This window comes from Crocuta crocuta, unplaced genomic scaffold, assembly GCF_008692635.1.
Source record: "Crocuta crocuta isolate KB4526 unplaced genomic scaffold, BGI_CrCroc_1.0 scaffold708, whole genome shotgun sequence".
Taxonomy (NCBI): Eukaryota; Metazoa; Chordata; class Mammalia; order Carnivora; family Hyaenidae; genus Crocuta; species Crocuta crocuta.
The window spans coordinates 580,121-599,908 of NW_027530073.1; the positions used below are offsets into that span (position 1 = coordinate 580,121).

The following is a 19,788-nucleotide window of genomic DNA, read 5'->3' on the forward strand; positions in this document are numbered from 1 at the left end:
GAATTACAGTTGGTTAGGCTTTTAACTGAAATGATAGTTAATTTTCAACTTCACTGATTATGAAGTATCTATAGATAGAACTGTATTTGTCAAAGTTGATGTGAGAATAAAGAATATAGATGTTCTAATTGCCCACTGTGGGTCTTTAGAAATACTAGTTAGGAAGTGACCCTGTCCTGTAAATGAGACTCCCTAGTGTGGTCCACACCTTGGGCCTAGCCAAGGGAAGGCAACATTCTTAGTGGTTACCTGGCCTAGTTACCTGTGAGATGTGTATCACAAAGTCATCTTAGATAATGGCTACTTTGTAGGTTGCAAGTTAAAGAGAGCCACTGCCTACCTATTTAGAATAGAGCAAATAAGAAAGAAGTAGGTGGTGGGAAGAAATGCAAGGCCTAGAATTATCTCTTTGACAGTGTACTATGGAATTTTTATAGCACAAGATGATTTTAACTCATTAGTTTTGCTACCCTCCACTTTCAAGTAAGGTTGGGGTATCATTTTTATCATAGAATCTTTATTCAATGAGGAAAAGTTTCCAATGAAAACTCATTAATCTGACCTCTTCTGACTTTTGATCATCTTAATATTTACATGCCTTACATTTTCAAAAAATTATCTAGGAATTTTCCCAAATAATTTATAGTTGCCTTACTTACTGATTCCTAAGTACGAACACAAGCTAATAATTGTGAAGTAATCCTACTTTTTTTTTTTTCAGTTTAAAAATTCTTTTTTTTTAAAGTTTATTTTGAAAGAGAATAAGCAAGCAGGGGAGGGGCAGAGAGTGAGGGAGAGAAAGAAACCCAAGCAGGTTCTGCACTGTCAATGCAGAGCCCTACACAGGGCTCACACCAACAAATTGTGAGATTGTGACCTGAGTCAAAGTCAAGAATTAGATGCTTAACCGACTGAGCCACCCCGGAGCCCCAGTTGAGTTTAAAAATTCTAAGGTCAGCATACCTATTATACATAATTACAAATCTAAGTATTCCAGTCGAAATGTTCGCTTATTTTCATTGGCAACAATTCTCTTCCTGTTACCTATTTCCCTTCAAAGGATGGAGATTAGGAGGCCTAAAGTACCATAGTTCTTCTGGACTTTTCTTCACTATGTATAGAACAGAAAAGGGGAAGAGGCTGATGATGTCAGCTAGAATAGATTTTGTGGTGGGGAATATCCTACCCAAACACTACTGAACCAGATTAGACCAAGGAATTATGGAGATGTCCGTCAAAGAGTAGAATGGATACCATGACACAGCACAACTGGGGAGTAGGGATCAAGTGTGGAGGAGAGTCCGGTATGGCAGCCGGTCACACATCCAGAGTTGGAATGGATCAGCCCTGCAGCAGCCATCTACTGTTCTGAGGATTCGGTAAGTCAAAGAGCCATCTGAGTCCTTAGCCCATAAATCTGGAAATTTAAACTACGAATCTTTGTGTTCTAAAGCTGAGTCAGTGTCCTACCATAGTTTGATTTTTAAGTTGATGGACTTGTAATGGCAAGGTGACTGTGGATTAGTGTGTTGTCCATAGCTGAGAACCTGTGTCATGGCTGTTACTAGGAACGATTCCTTTCATTCTGATTCCAGAATACTTCCCACTCATTTTAATTGCTAAATTACAATTTTCTGATTAGTTTCACCAGCTTATTTTAAAAGCTCTGCTGCTTTCATCCTGAATTTAACTACACAAGATTTGGTCTTTGCAGTGTAGTTCCAGATTTTACTGATTTGTTTAATCTTTACTAACTTGACAGAATTATGGCCCAGTGGGACTCATTCTAGTTTTTGATCTAAAAGTGTCTTCTATTTTTGTGAGCTTTTAAAAACATAAATCCTTACTTATAAGAAGGGCCCTCCTTAATACAATCCAATAATCTTGGGGTCCACGTAGGACTTTTAGCATTATCCTGTCTTTGATATTTGGTGATAAGGACTGAACTTTAGCTTGGGTCTCAAATATATGTAGTCAGTTCTGAAGCTAAATATCTAGGACTTCAGAGCCATGGAAGACTCCATTTCTGGAGCAGACATTGCTTCTGCTCAAAAGGCCTCCATCATTTCCTCAGATATAAATGCTGGTAGCTATAGTGCACAGAGAAAATGACCTCATTTAATCCAGGTAATTCTTTTCCAGCAAACCCTCTTTTCCAATATTAGATAAAATGTTAAAATGATCAGTTTGTGTATGTGTTACACTTCTTGTCTCTGAAATTCAGAGGTGCTAATAGTGAAATTCAGTAAGGTAGGTTTTTTTTCCCCCCAAAAATAGTTCTAGATAATGGAGAATGTAAAGATCAACAATGTAAAATGCATATAGGAACCAAGCATGTAATACAGATTGGTGAAGCAAGCCCTGGGTTTCTTTTATAGTGGAATAATTATCTTTTTACACATTTTATTTGCATATTAAACATGGGAATATTAACTTTCATTCATTTACTCTCCCACATTTATCTCATCTGTGCTGTTTTCCCAATTTGATGGTTTTTCCAACTCCTCTGTAAGAAAAGCAGAGCAGCACAGAGCACTTTAATAAATAGCCACTGACTTGATCTCAGGACTGTGGAGACTAGAGAGAGGTAGGGATAGGAGAGCTCATGCCCTGAGTAAGGTGAACTCAGCTCCCCCAGGTGTCACCACACAGGAAGACAGTAAGTTTGAGATATTCGTGTGAAATCAAGCTAATTTTTAGACAGTGTTGGCAACTAAATTTCCTTTGCTACATTTCTTTTCATGGAACTAAACTTTTGTTAAAATTAGTTTGGCTAGCTAAATCTTGCATGCTAATTCTGGCCTCTAAACACCAGTTACCAAATTTATTAAAAGAAGAGAAAAAAAAGTTACTCAGTTGGGGCAGAACACCATCAGCTTCGGAAGCATGCGATGTAGTTGATGTACTTTGGAACATACATAAAAGATTACAGACATAGACTAAAACTTTCAAGTTGCATATAGTGATGTGACTGCAAGCCATTTGTCCAGTGGGAGGAAATAGAGGGATACAAGCCTGTGTTGTCATAAAAACACACCTTTTATAGAGTCCCATATCTATTCAAGTTCTAAGTTTATAATTACAGTTGTGAATATCATAAAAGAATACATTATTTTTTTCTGTTTTAAAGCAGAGGACAAAAAAATTTTGTTCAGTGCTATCATTTAGTAGTTTATGCTAGTTAAATTGCTAGTAGGCAAATGCCTAAATATCTTATGGAATTTGCTGTTGTTTCATAGGTTTATGCTTCTCAAGACAACTTATGGGTAGGTACATACTTTAATATTTAGTAAAGGAGATGTAATAGTATTGGTTATAATTCATATAAACCACACAGGTGGATGGATTATTTGGCCTTGTCCAAAAAGCTAGGCTTACATGCATGGTAAATAGGAGCTCAAAAGATTATAGCTTACTTTTCTACTGCTCTTATTGAAAAACAGTTTTGAAAACAATTTTTTAAATGTTTTTTAAAATTTACTTTTGAGAGAGAGAGAAAGACAGCGTGAGCAGGGAAGGGTCAGAGAGAGAGGGAGACAGAATCTGAAGACAGTTTCCAGGCTCTGAGCTAGCTGTCAGCACAGAGCCTGACATGGGGCTCGAACCCACAAACCATGAGGTCATGACCTGAGCTGAAGTCAGACACTTAACCAACTGAGCCACTCAGGCGCCCCATTGAAAAACAACTTGTAAGCATATAGTAGTCCCCTCACCTTATCCATGGGGGATATGTTCCAAGACCCCAGTGGATACCTGAAACCAGGAATAGTCCCAAACCCTACATATACTAAGTTTTTTCCTATGCATACATACCTATGATAAAGTTCAATTTATAAATTAGGTATAGTAAGAGGTGAACAATAAGAGAGTGATTATAATAATATACTGTAATAAAAGTTACATGAATGTGGTCTCCCTCAAAATACCTTCTGGTACTGTACTCACTCTTGTAATGATCTGAGATGTTAAAATGCCTATGTGATGAGATGAAGTGAAGTGAGTGATCCCAGGCATTGTGCGGTACTGTTAGGCTACTGTTGAACTTCTGACAGTGTGTCAAAGAAGGATCATCTGCTTCTGGACCATGACTGACCTTGAGTAACTGAAACTATGGAAAACAAAACCACAGGCAAGGGAGGGCTACAGCATCATGATTAAGAATGCTGTACAGGAGCACCTGGGTGACTCAGTGAAGCATCCGACTTCGGCTCGGGTCATGATCTCGCAGTTTGTGAGTTCTAGCTCTGCATTGGGCTCTCTGCTGTCAGAAGAGCAGGCTTCTAACCTCTGCCTCCCTCTCTTTCTGCTCCTCCCCCGCTTGTATGCTCTCAAAAATAAACATTAAATAAAATACCATATTTATAAAAATGATTCCGAACGAAAATTTAAGCAAATGTAAGCTCACCAGCCAATGAACTTCCTGAAGCTTGAATCCCATCTCCTCCGTGAGCGGATGCTAACGAGATACTGGATCAAGAGAGCATCGGGACCTCTTTGGGGACCATTCCCGCTTCTGACTGCTTTCACTTGTCCCAGGTCAGGTGAAAGATGGCTGGCATTCCAAAGATTGCCTTTTGTCTCCTCATTTAGTCCTTAAATCCCTGCTGTTTGTGCTCTCAGAAATGAGTCTTTGTCATTTATAAAAAGGCAACAATGTGCTTTCTCAGCTTTCAATGTATGGCTCATAGAAAGTGCCTAATAAATAGTCCTGTACTCCTTTGCTTGCTTAATAATTGGAAGTAAGACCTAGAGGATTTTTAATATTCTTCTCTTGCCACCTTTTTTCCTTTCTGTTGGTGCTTTCTCCGTTACATAAGAGGACTGTGTTTTTCTAATAAGGATTTTTTTTTCTCTCAACATTATTTTTGAGACTGAAGAAATAGTAATTTCTACTGACCACTTATCAGATTTATAGAATGAATTTCCTCTCATCTGACTTTATTTTTTTTTTAAATATTTTTTATTTATTTCTAGGAGAGAGAGAGAGAGACAGCGTGAGCAGGGGAGGGTCAGAGAGAGGGAGTCACAGACTGAAACAGGCTCCAGGCTCTGAGCTGGCAGCCAGCACAGAGCCTGACGCGGGGCCCGAACCCACGAACCGTGAGATCATGACCTAAGCGAAAGTCGGACGCTTAACCGACTAAGCCACCCAGGCGCCCCTCCTCTCATCTGACTTTAAAGACACGTGATTGTTTCCTCAGATAATAAACTTTCTCTCTACCAAATGCAACCTACAAAGTAAGGAAAATGGTTTAACTACATCTGTATCACCTTGTTAATAGTGGCTTAAGTAAAAAGTTACACTATGTTCCTCCTATAAGTAAAAGTGGAACTCAGAATAGGTTGCCTGAGAGTGGGAGGACAGGATCTTTGAGGACTGGCTTACGGTGACACTCAGAAGTCCTGGGAAACTGCTGCTGACCAGTAACACTGCCTCAGGGAGAGAACACTGCCACTGAGACATAGCTGAATGATGTACTTAGCAAAGTGTCCGTCCCTTGACTACACATACATTTCCCAGAAGCACACTATGGAAGCAGAGAAGCCCCGGACTTCAGGAGACTATGAGGAGGCTTTGACACAAGTCATCAGTGTGAGCCAAAGACAGTAAAGCGTCCCTGCCAGTCCTGTGAAATAGAGACTCAGATTCAAGAAGATTGAGTTTTGAAATGTGACACCTGAGGTGCCTGGGTGGCTCAGTCGGTTAGACGGCCAACTTCGGTTCAGGTTGTGATCTCGCAGTTTGCGGGTTCGATCCCCATGACGGCTATCTCAGAGCCTGGAGCCTGTTTCAGATTCTGTGTCTCCCTCTCTCTGACCCTCCCCTGCTCATGCTGTTTGTCTGTCTNCCAGTTTGCGGGTTCGATCCCCATGACGCTATCTCAGAGCCTGGAGCCTGTTTCAGATTCTGTGTCTCCCTCTCTCTGACCCTCCCCTGCTCATGCTGTTTGTCTGTCTCTCTCAGAAATAAATAAAAATTAAAAAAAATGTTTTAAAAAATGTGACACCTTTTTGCACACTAGAGTTTACTGTTGTAAATTCTTATCTGCTATATCTGCTTTCCCCTAATTCATAATGTAATAACCTTTTTTTCTTCCAAATAGGCATATTGGGCCCTAAAACATTGATTGGGTAACATTAAACCCCATGGGATATCCTAAAACTTTTTCAAACACGAATAATAAGTGTTTCATGGACTCCAGAAAAAACCTCTGTTTGAAAAATATGGACTTAAGAAACTAAAGTCATAAAAAATGTCTTAAAATGGGAAATTCTCATTGCAAAAGAATTTTATATGTGTAACTGGTAAACATTTTTTAATGGTATCAAAATAAAAGGCACATCCTGAAAGTTTTTGCATAACCATGTACTCAAGACCATCTGCAGTCAATATTATTGAGTGATAGTTAACTAGACACTGTTCATTTTGCTTCCCCAAGTTGACTTTGTTCTTTATGTGAGTTAAAACTGGATTTTCATGTATTAAATTTGGATGACAATGGCTCTGGAAAATATGTTTACAAGGACATGCTGCATGCTGTGGGAATTCAGAGGGTTCGGCCTGGAAGGGACACAATAGGAATATATGGTAGCTTTAATCTCCGAAAACTATTATCAAGTGAAGGAAGATTTCACCTGTGGCCTCAAAAGACAGCTAGCACCAAAAAGAAAAATTTCAGGAAAACAGTGTGCTAAATACAATTTTCTTACAAACAGAATTGTTCATAAATGGCTGCTTGGGGGCAGGAGTAAGCTGCTTATCAGTGTCTTAAGAAGAGGCAGGAAATACCCATTAAAGATGATGACTAAGAGATTTCTCTTGCCTCTTTTGGCTGAGATTTTCCTTTTATCTTGATTAGTCAGCATTACATCTTGTGTTTTCAGCAATTAAAATTTACAAAGCCAATTCTCTACAAAAAATTACCTTTTCTGGAAGATTATTGACTAACCTTTCTGGAAGGTTTCAGACACTTTAGTATATAATGCCTCCTAGTAGAGCTAAAGTTCAATTTCAGAATGTCTTTCCATATTCCAGAACATGATCTAAAATTTGATCCTTACTCTTCATTGGTTTATTAATAGGAAACATGTTCCCCATCTGAGTGAACATTAAAAAAAAATGTTAATATATCATTCTAAACTATGCTCTATCTCCTGTTATCAGGTTACTTCTAGGAAGTGAAGATAATGCCATTTAGTAACTTCCTCAAAGATGTGCTTTCTTGAGGGAGTAAACTCTTATTTTTTCATAATAGTTCCTCAAAATACTAATTCTTGTCCTTGGTTTATAATTTACTGAAGTTTTGGTTTTTAACACTTAAAGCAGCTTAGGCAGTTTTTCTCATTGATATTTATTTTAATTTCTGAAATCCTCTTTTAATTGGACATTTATACAGCATTTAAAGATAGCTTGATTTTGAGGATATCAGTTAATATACTCCTGGCATTAAGAGCAAATACAATTAGGAATCAAAGTAGTCCTAGTTTTCATGATCCTTAGCAAGTTTAATAATTAAAAAAAAAACTAATAAAATAACAGCAATGAACACTTAAATAGCACTGTGTACCAGGGACTATTCTACATGTTAACACTATTAACATATGAGTAGGAAACTGAGGCACAGAAAGGTTTCTAACTTGCCCTGAAGTTCAACTTCAGGGTGGAGCTGGTATAGAAACCTATGCTGTTGGTCCCAGAGCCCATGATGCTATACTTCTCAAGGTTTGGGGGAGGGGATGTACAATTTCAGGACACTTAGAACAGCACTCACTATTTTTGGCAAGTGGTCCTTCAGGATTTATTGGAGTACTTCCATTAGGTATTGGGTTTCTCTTCCCATTGAAAACTAATCTGTATTTGTATTCTGCATTATATTATCTTCTGCCTTCCAAGAATCTTGTTTTAAATATTTTTTTGTCTTCAACATATTTTTTGGAGTTGATGAAATAGTACTGCCACTATTTTTTTTTCCAACATAATACTGGCTTCTTTGCACCAGCATTTAAATGTCAAATCCCTGATTCTCTTAAAATAAAATCCTGTCCTTCCTCGGTGATTCTCTCATCCCTTTCTTGAGTTGCCTCCACTCTGACTCCCATTGCTCAACATATTCCAATGTAGCATTCAAGTTCATTGACCCTGTAAAACTGCTTTCACCAAATTCACCCATGACCCTTTTATTAATTCCAATGACCCTTTTAGTCTTTAACTTCTCTCTAGGAAGGCTACTAACATGGCTGCCCCACTCTCTCCATGCACCCCTCTTACCTTGGTTGGCTTTGCGACATCCTCTTCCCAGGTTTTCCTTTTCACCTCTGGCCCTTCTCCCAGTCTCGTCAGGGTTTGTTTGTTTGTTTTTCATCTTGTGCCATTTCTTTTTTTCTGTACGTAGATGACTTTCAAATTTCCAGTCCAGAGCTCTCTCTTGAGCTTCAGGCCTTTATTTTTACGTCTAGTTTATTCCACCTGCATAGTTTGCAAGCTACCTCAGCATGGACAACTGTAAACTGCTGCCTCTTGTGCACACAGAGACGCACACATACACACAATCCACATCTACTCCAGTGTTTCCTTTCTGAGGGAACGATCTCACCGTCCACCCAGCTGCCCAAAGCAGAAATCATTTTCAGACACCTTCTTCTTCTTCACTAACTTCATCTCCTTATCCCCCTCTGTCAAAACCCGTTATTTTAGTGCAGGCCACCATATACTCAAGTGGACTACTCAACCTCCCAAATGCTCTCTCTGCTTCTAGTTCTACCACGTTACAACCCCAGAGTGATCTTCCTAAAGAGTGTCCTGTCACTCTTACTGAAATCAGTTTGAATGTCGTCACTTTGCTTTTAGGATTAAATCTAAACTCCCCCTGGACCAGGAGTCACTTTTCCTATCCCATAGGCTTTGTCTCTCCCTATTAAGTTCCAGCTAAGTTTAAGTTCTCCAAGTTTCTTGAAAGGGTGATACATGCTCTCTCCCATTCTGAGACTTCATTCATATTTAACAATACTCTCATTTACCTGGCTAATGTCTACTTATTCTTTCAGGCCCCAGCTTTAATATAACTAATGGGAAATCTTTACTGACTATACGTGCCTGCTAGCTAGACTAGGTCACATCACATATACCTGATTTTATTTCTTATATAAATATATATTATTAATTTAGATATAGATATACACATAAAATGTACAAACATAAAATTTATATATGAAAAATATGCTATGGCATGTCACAGCATTTATGAAAACTACTGTAATTATAGTGATGGAGGGGATTTTGTTTGTGCTGCTCACTGTTGTCTGTCTCTCTAGAAGAGGGCAGAGCATCTGGCACATAGAAGATGTGCATTAAACATGTTAAGTCAGAACACACTACCTCCAAGAAGGGCACACTCTGAGCATCTAATCACTTAGTAGGTTCTTCTTTCAACTGAGTGGCACCTTGTCACCTCTATATATTGTTTCTGGTTTTATACCCAACGGAACATACAGAACAATCAGAGGTTATCTTTGAGTGACTCAAGGAATGTGCTCTAGGGTTCTGGTACACATAGAGCGTGGTGCCTAGAACTGAACACGCATCTCAGTGTTTCACTGAGGTTTCACCTTGGAATAGCTATACTCATCTGAGACGTTATTCTTGTAATAGAGTAACTTGAGATCACATGTGCTTTCATCTCACTAGATTCATGCTGACAAACTCCCTCAGTTCTGTTTTAAATACTGTTGTTTCCAAGGAGCATCTGCATGTGCATTTTTTTGGACACAAGTTCAGGATCATACATTTCTTCTTGTTAAACTTATCCAAGTCAGTCTGAACCATCATGCCAGTTGGCTAACATGGGAAGAGATTTTAATTCTGTTAGTGTATTTTTTATTCTCCTCAATTTCATGAGATCTACTGATTTATAAATAAACCTTACTAAGCCATGCAGTCGTAGACAAGGTCCTGATTTACTCACTTCAAATCTATTTCTTCATCTGTGAATGGGCTGGTAATAAGATTAGGGTTGCTATGAGGACTAAATGTTCGCAAAACACAGTGCACTTCTTACGACATTATATGTACTCAGTATACTTAACTCTTATTATTTATTCATATCACTGGTATCAGAGTTGAATAGGGCAGATACAGGATACATGCCTATGTCATACCATTCAAAACCACTCTCCTAGGTTTAAATATATTCATTCATAATGATCTCATATAACCCATTTCTATTATTCGCCCACAAGGACATATTAAAGAATTTTTAAAAAATGCATTTCTCAAGTACATTGTCTCTGATATTCCCTAGATTTGATTTATTCACTTAACACTTCCCAACCCTCAAAAAAAACAAAGTTTTCCCAATTTTTGCTTGGTGAATCATTCAAACAACTTTTTTTCCCAAGACATAGTACAACCCTTGTTTCATTTTAAAATCTCAAAAATACCTAAAAAATCATCTCTACCTGTTGAGTAAGAGCATATGAAGTGATTTATTGGTACTGGTTAAGATCCATTATATACAGGTAGAAACCCTCAAAATTGTACAGAGAACCATTAGGAATATAGATAAAGACAGTTTTATAGACAAAACAACTGGAAAATAGTTCTAACATACACAACATATAATTATGAAAAAAAATGTAGAACACAAATTGTTCTACCAAATAGATTCCAAGGTTATTAAAAGTCTGCTATGCAAACCTTAAGTTGAAAAACATGTTCAATGGGTGTTACGTGGTTTTAAAAAAATTAGGTATAATGTAAAAATTGTTTTTCCCCCTCACTGTAAATGGGAGAGCCAAGACAACTTTTTACCCCAAATCTATACATTTTGAAAAATAATTTATAAGTCTAGCACAAAGAAAGAAAATTAAGAATGTTTACAGTTCCGTAAACTATGCCTTTCATGAAATGCAAACTGTATCGATTTTAACATTTAAAAATTGTGCAATCAGAAATAGACTGTTCCCTTTGAGAGGTACCACTGTACCCTCATTGACTTTATACCTGAGCACCAAAGCTGAAGTCCTAAATGTCATTTTGGAAAGCTATTTTGAAAATGAGCAAGAAATAAAATTAGGCCTGTTATCATCTGGAGAATTAGGCACCAAGAAGGAGATGATCTCCTTAGAAATACAACATCAACAACAGAGAAGATTCAATTAATTAAGCAGCTGGCAGATCTCTTTGTGAACACAACAAAGGAAATCCACATAAGATGATCCTCCATAAAGTCCTTTGTCTTCTACCAGGAACTGTCGGAAAACCATTTCTGGCTGTTCTCGCTGCTTTACTATTGTCAGCTAGGAAAGATAACAAGGTAGGTGATTATAAACATTCTCTGAATGTGGCTCAATTATACATGCTTCGATTTCACCCAAATTATATAGTGTCCACTTTGTGTGAGACTTTGTAAAATGATGGGAAAGTGCCTATTATCCAGAGTGGAGGGAGGCACTGGCCCCAAATCCATAAAAACTCAAGACATACAACTTTAAGTTCCAACAATGAAACACAAAGCATTATGTCAAAGGCTTCACAGTGGTAGTTAACTATCACTTGAGCCTTAAAGGATAAGGTAGGATTTCCTTAAGAATGGGGGTGGGATAGAGTTTAGAGAGCATTCCATAATGGGGTGCCATGTACCATGTGCCAAAGACAGACATGGCTACATATGAATTAACAGTCTTAAAGTCAGTGGAAGGTTAGGGACAAACTACCTTAATGAGTCTAAGCTTTTGTAGGGGTTGTGATCCAGTAAAAGCGCTGCAGAACAAGATGAGACTGTGAACTGGCAGCATACAGAATGCATTATGAGATGAGGGAAGCTAGATGGGAAGCAGTTGGAGGCGTCTAGGTGGGAGATGGTCAGGATCTGAATTACAGGGCAGTGATGGTGGAAAGGGGGGAGATCTGAGAGTCACTACAGAGGTGGACTGCGCAGGGGACCCTTGTTCCCTGCTCACAGCAATTATCTAGGGCCGTGCTGTCCAGTACTGTAGCCACCAGCTATGTGTGATTACTGAACACCTGAAACATGGCTAGCCTGAAGTGGGTTGTACTGTAAATGTAAAAACACAATGGATTTCTAAGATTTAGTAGGAAAAAGAAAGTGCAAAACTCAGTAACTGCTTACACATGTAGAAATGGTATTTTGGATATACTGGATTAATAATATATTATTAAAATGACTTTTTAAAATATTTTTAACATGGCTGCTAGAAAATGTAGAATTATATCTGCAGCTTGCATTATTTGGACAGTGCTGCTCTAGGGGAAGAAGGCCAGAAGGGGGCAGCATAGTTATGAACACTTGGAGCCCTTCTATCTAGTTGGTTCCTACTGGCTCCTGTTTCAGGAACTCAGAGATGATGATCTGATGCTCTGATTGAGCTATGAGAGGAGTTCATGGAGCCACACATGCAAAACAATGTCCGTCTGCCTGCTTCTTGTATAATTGAGAGGAGCCATGGCATCCCCTCACTTTCTTTCACCAGGTGAAACCACCAGAAAGGGCTGCAGTTACCAGCTGTAGCAAGGAAGGCATATGCCATGTTGACAAGGAAGGCCTGGCCCTCCCCACTTCTTCTTTACTTATCAAGTAGAATAATTTTGTCAATGCAGTTTGCTTTTTTCCCTTTATGTTATTTTGGCCTGGGCCCTAGGCTGATAAGCTTTAAACCACCCCTGACCTGATAAAAATACAAAACTGTCACTGCTGCTACCACACAGCTCAGTTAATTCTATGTGGATACGGACACATGTGATGGCTTGGCTTTCGGGTGTCAGTGCCCGGCACGGGGAGGCAGCATTAGAACAGCTATGTGGACAGCTGTGCTCCACCCCAACATGGGGAAGCAAAACTAACCTTCCATGGAAACTTCTTGGAAACTTCTCCAAAGGAGTTTAAAACTTGCATCCTGGTGAGCCTGAAGCCAAGGCCATTTCCTTTTTTACTGGTGTCATATCCACTTTTTCCCACATGCCACTAGGACTCTGCTATTGGCCGTGATAGGCAAAAACAATGTGTCTGACCTCAGTGAAGCAGCCCAGGCTGAGACTGAGCAGAATGAGATGTTGTGAAGGGAAGAAAATTTAAGGATCCAATTTCTTTAGAATTTAATTTCTCTATGGAAATTAAGGAAGAAGTTCATACTACACAAATGAGGGGTATTCTCTGTTGCTGCCATTTTCTCATGATGCTCACTGTAAAACCTCCTTTGATGAAGTGTGTTTGGCTATGATCTGAGGTGGGAAATAGAGCAGGAAATGAATTTCAGCCTTGGGAGAAACTGAGATTTAAGTAACAAATATCCTGCTCTACCATTTGTGTCTCTACAAAGTTGAACCAGCCACCATTCATTCCAGGGTGACACAGAAACTATGGTGGATGGTCTCCTAAAGCAGATTCATGGAAGTATGGCAAACTTTCCTAGCTGTCTTGACATGCTGGTAGTCTTAGACCCCACAAAAAAGAGGAAAAAATACAGGTGGATTGAGGAATCCATATTTTATCATCCTCCTTCCTTTACATTTCTATAGGGAGGGACGTAGGCTTGTAGAATAGGAAGAGAATATTAAAATGATCATTGCTGGTGTCCCTCCCAGCCTCCTGTGTGCCCTCTTCATGAAGTACTGACTATTTCAAGTGGTCCCAGTTTATATTCTCTAGGCCACAGTACCAGTTGCCTTAAGGAATCACTACACTTCAAAAGCCATTCTCATTTCTCATTGCCTGCCTCATAAGAAACAGATAAATGATGAGAGTGATTAGGATGGTCCAAAAAGAATGAGCTGAATGAGAAGAGAGCCACAAACACAACTTAGGGGAACACCAACTCTTCTTAAGGGGCAGATAAATGAAAAGAAGCCAAAGAAAAAGTTCAGTGAGAAAGAAGTGTCATAAGAATATGATGTTCTGAAAGCTGACAGAAGAGAACATTTGAGAAAAGAGGCGGCATTCAATTCTGTAATGTTGTAAACGAACTGACAATCAATTTCTTAGCAGTCTGACCATTTTCAGATAACTGGAGACATGGGAATAAGGAAATATAAGCAGTTAACAGATGGCTTTTTTCAAGAAAAATGGTGATAAAATGCCTGGTACATTGCTAGCGTTTAATGCTACAAATTTGTAGAATGAAATAAGTAGAAAGGGAAGCAGATTCTTGGAGAAACAGAAGATTCAATGAAAGTAGACTTGAACAGCTTATGAACTAGAAAGAAGCCAGTGGGAGGGGAGTAATCTAGAAAACACATGAAAAAGCAGAGAACGGCAAACACTTGGAGCACAGAGAACTTTGAGCAGGGCAGGACTAGAATTGATCAGTGATATGTTTTTGCTTTAGGTAATCTTCCCAGATATACTGTGATAGAAATCTTTGTTTGTTTGTTTCCCCACGAATGTAAGGCAATGATGAGGTCTAAAAGGGTCGACGGTCTTGTGGAAACTAATTTGACAATAAACTATTTGTAAAAAAAATAAAAAATAAAATAAAAAAATAAAAGGGTCGACGGTCTGAAAAGCTAATTAGTGTAACCTAGAAGATAGCAGTGCCTTCTGGATTTGATTTTGCTATTCTTGATCCTTCCAGTTCAGTTTTTGTTCTCCTATTCAATCTTGACTCTTTTTTAAAATTTTTTAGTGTTTGTTTATTTTTCAGACAGAGAGAGACAGAACGTGAGCGGGGGAGGGGCAGAGAGAGAGGAAGACACAGAATCTGAAACAGGCTCCAGGCTCTGAGCTGCTGGCACAGAGCCTGACGCAGGGCTCGAACTCAGGAACCGCAAGATCATGACCTGAGCTGAACTTGGACGCTTAACTGACTGAGCCACCCAGGTGCCCCAACCTTGACTCTTTAGAAGAGACTTAAAGATTCTATAAATGTGTTTTTATTTCCCTTATGTGGTCTACATTCAAATGTCAGAGCCAAAGGTACAATGCCAAGTGCACTGGAATTAGACTTGCATCTGCCCCGATCTAGCTGTGAGACAGTAACCAAGTGAGTGAGCTTCTCTGAGTCTCACTTTCACATCTGTTAGATGGTGTTGAAGGGAGCTGAAAGTCAGCAGGTGAATCAGGTATCTTCTAGATTTCTTTCAATTCTAACATCTGTAGATCTTAGATTTTTAAATTTGTTATACAGCTAGTATTTTGAAGAGGACAAAGAAATCTTATAAACAACAGGTACATTTGCAAGTGGCACATAAGAAAATCTAATTTAAGTATTCAAGCCAGAATTATTTAACATGCAACTGCTTTTATCTTCTTCACATATATTCAGAGCTAATTCCAGATTGATTGACTGATTGATTGACTGATTGATTAAATAGGCTTCATGCCCAGTCCAGAGCCCAATGCAGGGCTGGAACTCATGACCCTGAGATCAACACCTGAGCTGAGATCAAGAGTCAGGCATTTAACCCACTGAGCAATCCAGGCACCTCCCAGATATTTTTACAATTGAAGCTAACATGACCTCGGTAAGGTACTACTGGAGCAGGTGGGAGAAAGCAGAGAAACAAGTTTTGTTTTTCCTAAAAGGAGAGGCTCTTGAGCACAAGGCTATCTTTATGTCTAGTCTAGCCTCTTCTCTGCAAATGGGGCAGGTTGTGGGGATGTAACTGCCGCAGTTGCGATAAAGGTACATGGATCATCATTGCTATGCACTCAATACCAGTGTTTTTCAATGTTTGTTTCATGAGACCTTAGGTTTCACTACATGCCTCAAGGGCGTCCAGTGCCATGTGAAGAATGTGTTTAGTTTGAGCCTTCTATGCAATCTCTAGGTCTTTCCTTAAAACTGAACCCAAGTAGGGGCACCTGGGTAGCTCAGTTGGTTAAGCGTCTGACTTCAGCTCAGGTCATGATCTCACGATTTATGGGTTCGAGCCCCACATCAAGTTCTCTGCTGTTAGTGCAGAGCCTGCTTGGGATCCTCTCTCTCTCTCTGCCCCTCCTGCACACATTCTCTATCTCTCTCTCACTCTCTTTCTCTCTCAAAAATAAACATTAAAAAAAATTAAAACTGAACCCAAGTAGATGTTGTGTGGTATGAAAACAGTTCTGGAAAGGTTCTATGTTCACCGAGACACTCTAGAAGTTATAAAGCTCTTCAAGAGTTCAATTTACCTAAGCTCTGTCTAAAGTTGATGTTTGCATGTATGAATATCTTTCACAGTTAAGGATACTGACTAGTTAGACTAATATCATATTTATGTTTCAGGGGAAAATGGCCCATAATATCCTGAATGTTGTAAAGGCCTGCCTCCAGGTGAATGTCTTATACCTCTGCAGGGAACAGCACAGTAATAAACCATCATCACCTGTTCATTTCAAATTCCAGGAAACTCTAATATTGAACTTGAGAAATAAGATGGGTGAGTAGCTGGGCCTTAGTAACAGGCATAATTTTCCTGAGTTTTAGATATTTTATATTCTTTTACTCGAACTTGAGAGCTTGAAAGGCTTAGAAGGGCTAGGATAACAAAACTTCTCAGAGATCACAATTCTGAAGTTATAAAAAATTTGAAAAATGTTCTGAATGATACTTCTATAATTAAGTAGTTTTAAGGACTGAAGGCAACCATTCCAGTCTGTTAATGAAATTGACTGCTGTTAAGCCTTGAAGATCTGCACGATTACTAAATTAGTACTTGCATTTTAAAAGTCTGTAATGAAATTTAAAAAAAAAACCTTGAATAACCAAGTTATGGAAAGAGCCCAAATATCTATCAACTGATGAATGGATAAAGATGTGGTATATATACACAATGGAATATTACTTGGTGATCAAAAAGAATGAAATCTTGCCATTTGCAACAACATGGATGGAACTGGAATGTATTATGCTAAGCGAAATAAGGTAGTCAGAGAAAGACAAAAGTATGATTTCACTCACATGTGTTGTTTAAGAAACAAAACAGATGAACATAGGGGAAGAGAAGCAAAAAGAAGATAAAAACCGAGAGGAGGCAAACCATGAGAGACTCTTAAATACAGAAAACAAACTGAGAGTTGCTGGAGGGGAGGTAAGTGGGGCGATGGACTAAATGGGTGATGGACATCGAGGAGGGCACTGTTAGGATGAGCACTATATGTTATGAGGTGTTATATGTTAGTGATGAGTTACTGGGTTCTACTCCTGAAGTCAATATTACACTGTATGTTAACTAACTTTAATATAAATAAATTAATTAAAAACTAAAAAAAAAAATTTTAAGAAACATTTGAAGAAAGGAAAAAAATAATCTCATTCTTACCTTCATTGAATATGGCCTCTTTTGTTGGATAATACTCATTATCATTCTGACTGTTTGAGAGTAAGGGTTTCCAACCTCAGGCAGTAATGTCTAAATTTGAGAAAATCAAAGTTTAAGTTTCAGTGTTATTGATAATGAGATTATTAGAATGTTAAAGTTACAAAAACATCCTTCTACACCATATATTTGATTATTGGCTTCATTTGTTTACCTAAAAAATTGTTTAAAAAATGCACTAAAATTATTCATTCTTACTGGCATACATTTCTATCAATTAACTCTCCATCTTTTGAAAATAAATATCATTCTCTGGAATTTGACACATGTACATCACTTAAATGACACAACAGTATATGTTTTATGCAAAAGATACCTTTTGATTATTCACTGTGATGTTTAATCCCTCTATAAGACGTCTCCTTCAAGGCTTTGTTGTGGGAGAAAAGGATGTACTTTATTCTTTCAGTGGATCAGTTGCAGGACCGTGAATCATGACCATGTTTAAAAACACCATCCAAATACTACTCTTCCAGGATTAAAACAAACCAACAAATGCTAATTTCTCAAGGGGAATGTGCCCCTTGAGATGTCCCTGAAATCTGGCTAATAGTTTATAAAAGATAACTATCCAGCTGCACATGGCCTCCAGGGGACATGAAGGATCTGAACTTCATTTCTTCCAGTAAGACAGAGGAAAATGCAGGGCACCTGGGTTTAGATTAATATCATATCAGTCAGTAAAGTGTCTGACTTTGGCTCAGGTCATGATCTCACAGTTTGTGAGCTCGAGTCCTGCATTGGGTTCTGTGCTGACAGCTCAGAGCCTGGAGCCTATTTCAGATTCTGTGTGTGTGTGTCTCTGCTCTTCCCTTGCTTGCACTCTCTCTCAAAAATATATAAAAATTTTTTTAAATAAAATAAATAGGGAAAATTAAAACAACAACAACAAGAACAACAAGGTAGAATGTACTACCACAAAGACTCAAGTCTCAGGGAAAGATCATGGCCAGTATTTTTCATTGGAGTTGTAAAAAAAAAAAAAAAGACAAAAAAGTTCATTATTCATATTCCATCACCTATGTGTATTTTTTGACATTAAGGTAGATCTTTTTGTGTAACAAATAATGAAAGTATACCTCACATATATATTTTGAGGTGCCAAGTGTCTCTAAAATGAAAGTGACATTTGCTTTTTGTTTTGTTTTACTTTTTTTGAACAAGTTCGAGAGGAGGCACACTGATACAAGCACAAACCTACCAATACGCTGCTCTGTGGTAGAGTGACTTCGGTGATTTCATATATACATTCAATTCAGCAAATATGCATTTAACATTTACTCTAACAATACATTGTGACAGATGAGGGGGCTTCCTTAAATTTTATATAAACATTCTTCAGATTCATAGTTCTTTGCCTACTGAATTTTAACTTTCTTATTTTCAAAAAATTGCCATTTCTAATCATTCCTTAATTTTAACCATATGCAAAGATCTTTCTATTTCTAAGTCTTTAGAAACAGTCTCTTAGTGGGATATGGACATCTTTAATTCTTAAAATATATATATATTTGAGAGGTAGAGAGTGAATGTGGGGGGTGAGCAGAAGGAGAGGGAGAGAGAATCTTAAGCAAGCTCCATGCCCAGTGCGGAGCCCAACTTGAGGCTCAAGATCATAACAGTGAAATCATGACCTGACCCAAAGTCACGTGTCAGACACTTAACCAACTGAGCCACCCAGGTGTCCCCAAAATATATTTTTGACATTCATAACAGATATGCAGCTTCCTAAACTGACCACGTACATAGGCTAGCATTTTGATCCTGCTTGTTCCTCCAGGATATCATCATGTATTTACCTTTATAACAGAAATCGAGGGAATTACTGAGACTTAATTCATCTTGCCATCATACAAGTGAGGCCTCAGGGAACAAACTATCTGCTGAGTTCTACATGTGAATTAATAAGAAATCCACCATCAAGTACAGTAAGACAATAACCTTCCTGGCAATGGTGCTCACAGAACAATGGTCTACAAATAAGATTTGCAATAAATACTGATTCTCAAACAAATTATAATTTCTGGTTTTTCCTAGGATACTTTAAAAGTAAAGTCCTTTGTATTCAGTTTGTAACAAATCCACAATCTCTTTTGTCATGAGAGGAGTATATAACTTATTTAAAACAAAGGGGAATATAACCTGTTTTTGTGAGATTATTTTGCAACTCATTAATCTGACACAGTTTTAGTCTGTAGCTAAACATGGATGCAAGATTTCTGCATTCTTTTGAATATTCGGTTCAACACCAAGGAAGAGAAGTGAGCATAAGAACTGTGTTTGCTCAAAACCACACTGAGATACCACCTCACGCCAGTCAGAGTGGCTAAAATGAGCAAATCAGAGAACTCTAGATGCTGGCGAGGATGTGGAGAAACGGGCACCCTCCTACACTGTTGGTGGGAATGTAAACTGGTACAGCCCCTCTGGAAAACAGTGTGGAGGTTCCTCAGGAAACTAACAATAGAACTCCCCTA

General features: G+C 38.4%; 1 protein-coding gene across 1 annotated transcript in view; it reads right to left on the bottom strand.

Moving 5' to 3' along the window:
• Window positions 1–10,458: 10,458 nt before the first annotated feature.
• The window catches only part of SEC24D (SEC24 homolog D, COPII component), a 104,607-nt gene continuing 95,277 nt past the window's right edge, over window positions 10,459–19,788 (bottom strand). The window contains exons 22-23 of the mRNA XM_077764724.1: window positions 17,255–17,344; window positions 10,459–11,295 (exon numbers count right to left, since the gene is read on the bottom strand). Coding sequence (XP_077620850.1) covers window positions 11,155–11,295; window positions 17,255–17,344 — 231 coding nt within the window. The 3' untranslated portion in view covers window positions 10,459–11,154. The remainder of the gene's footprint in view (window positions 11,296–17,254; window positions 17,345–19,788) is intronic.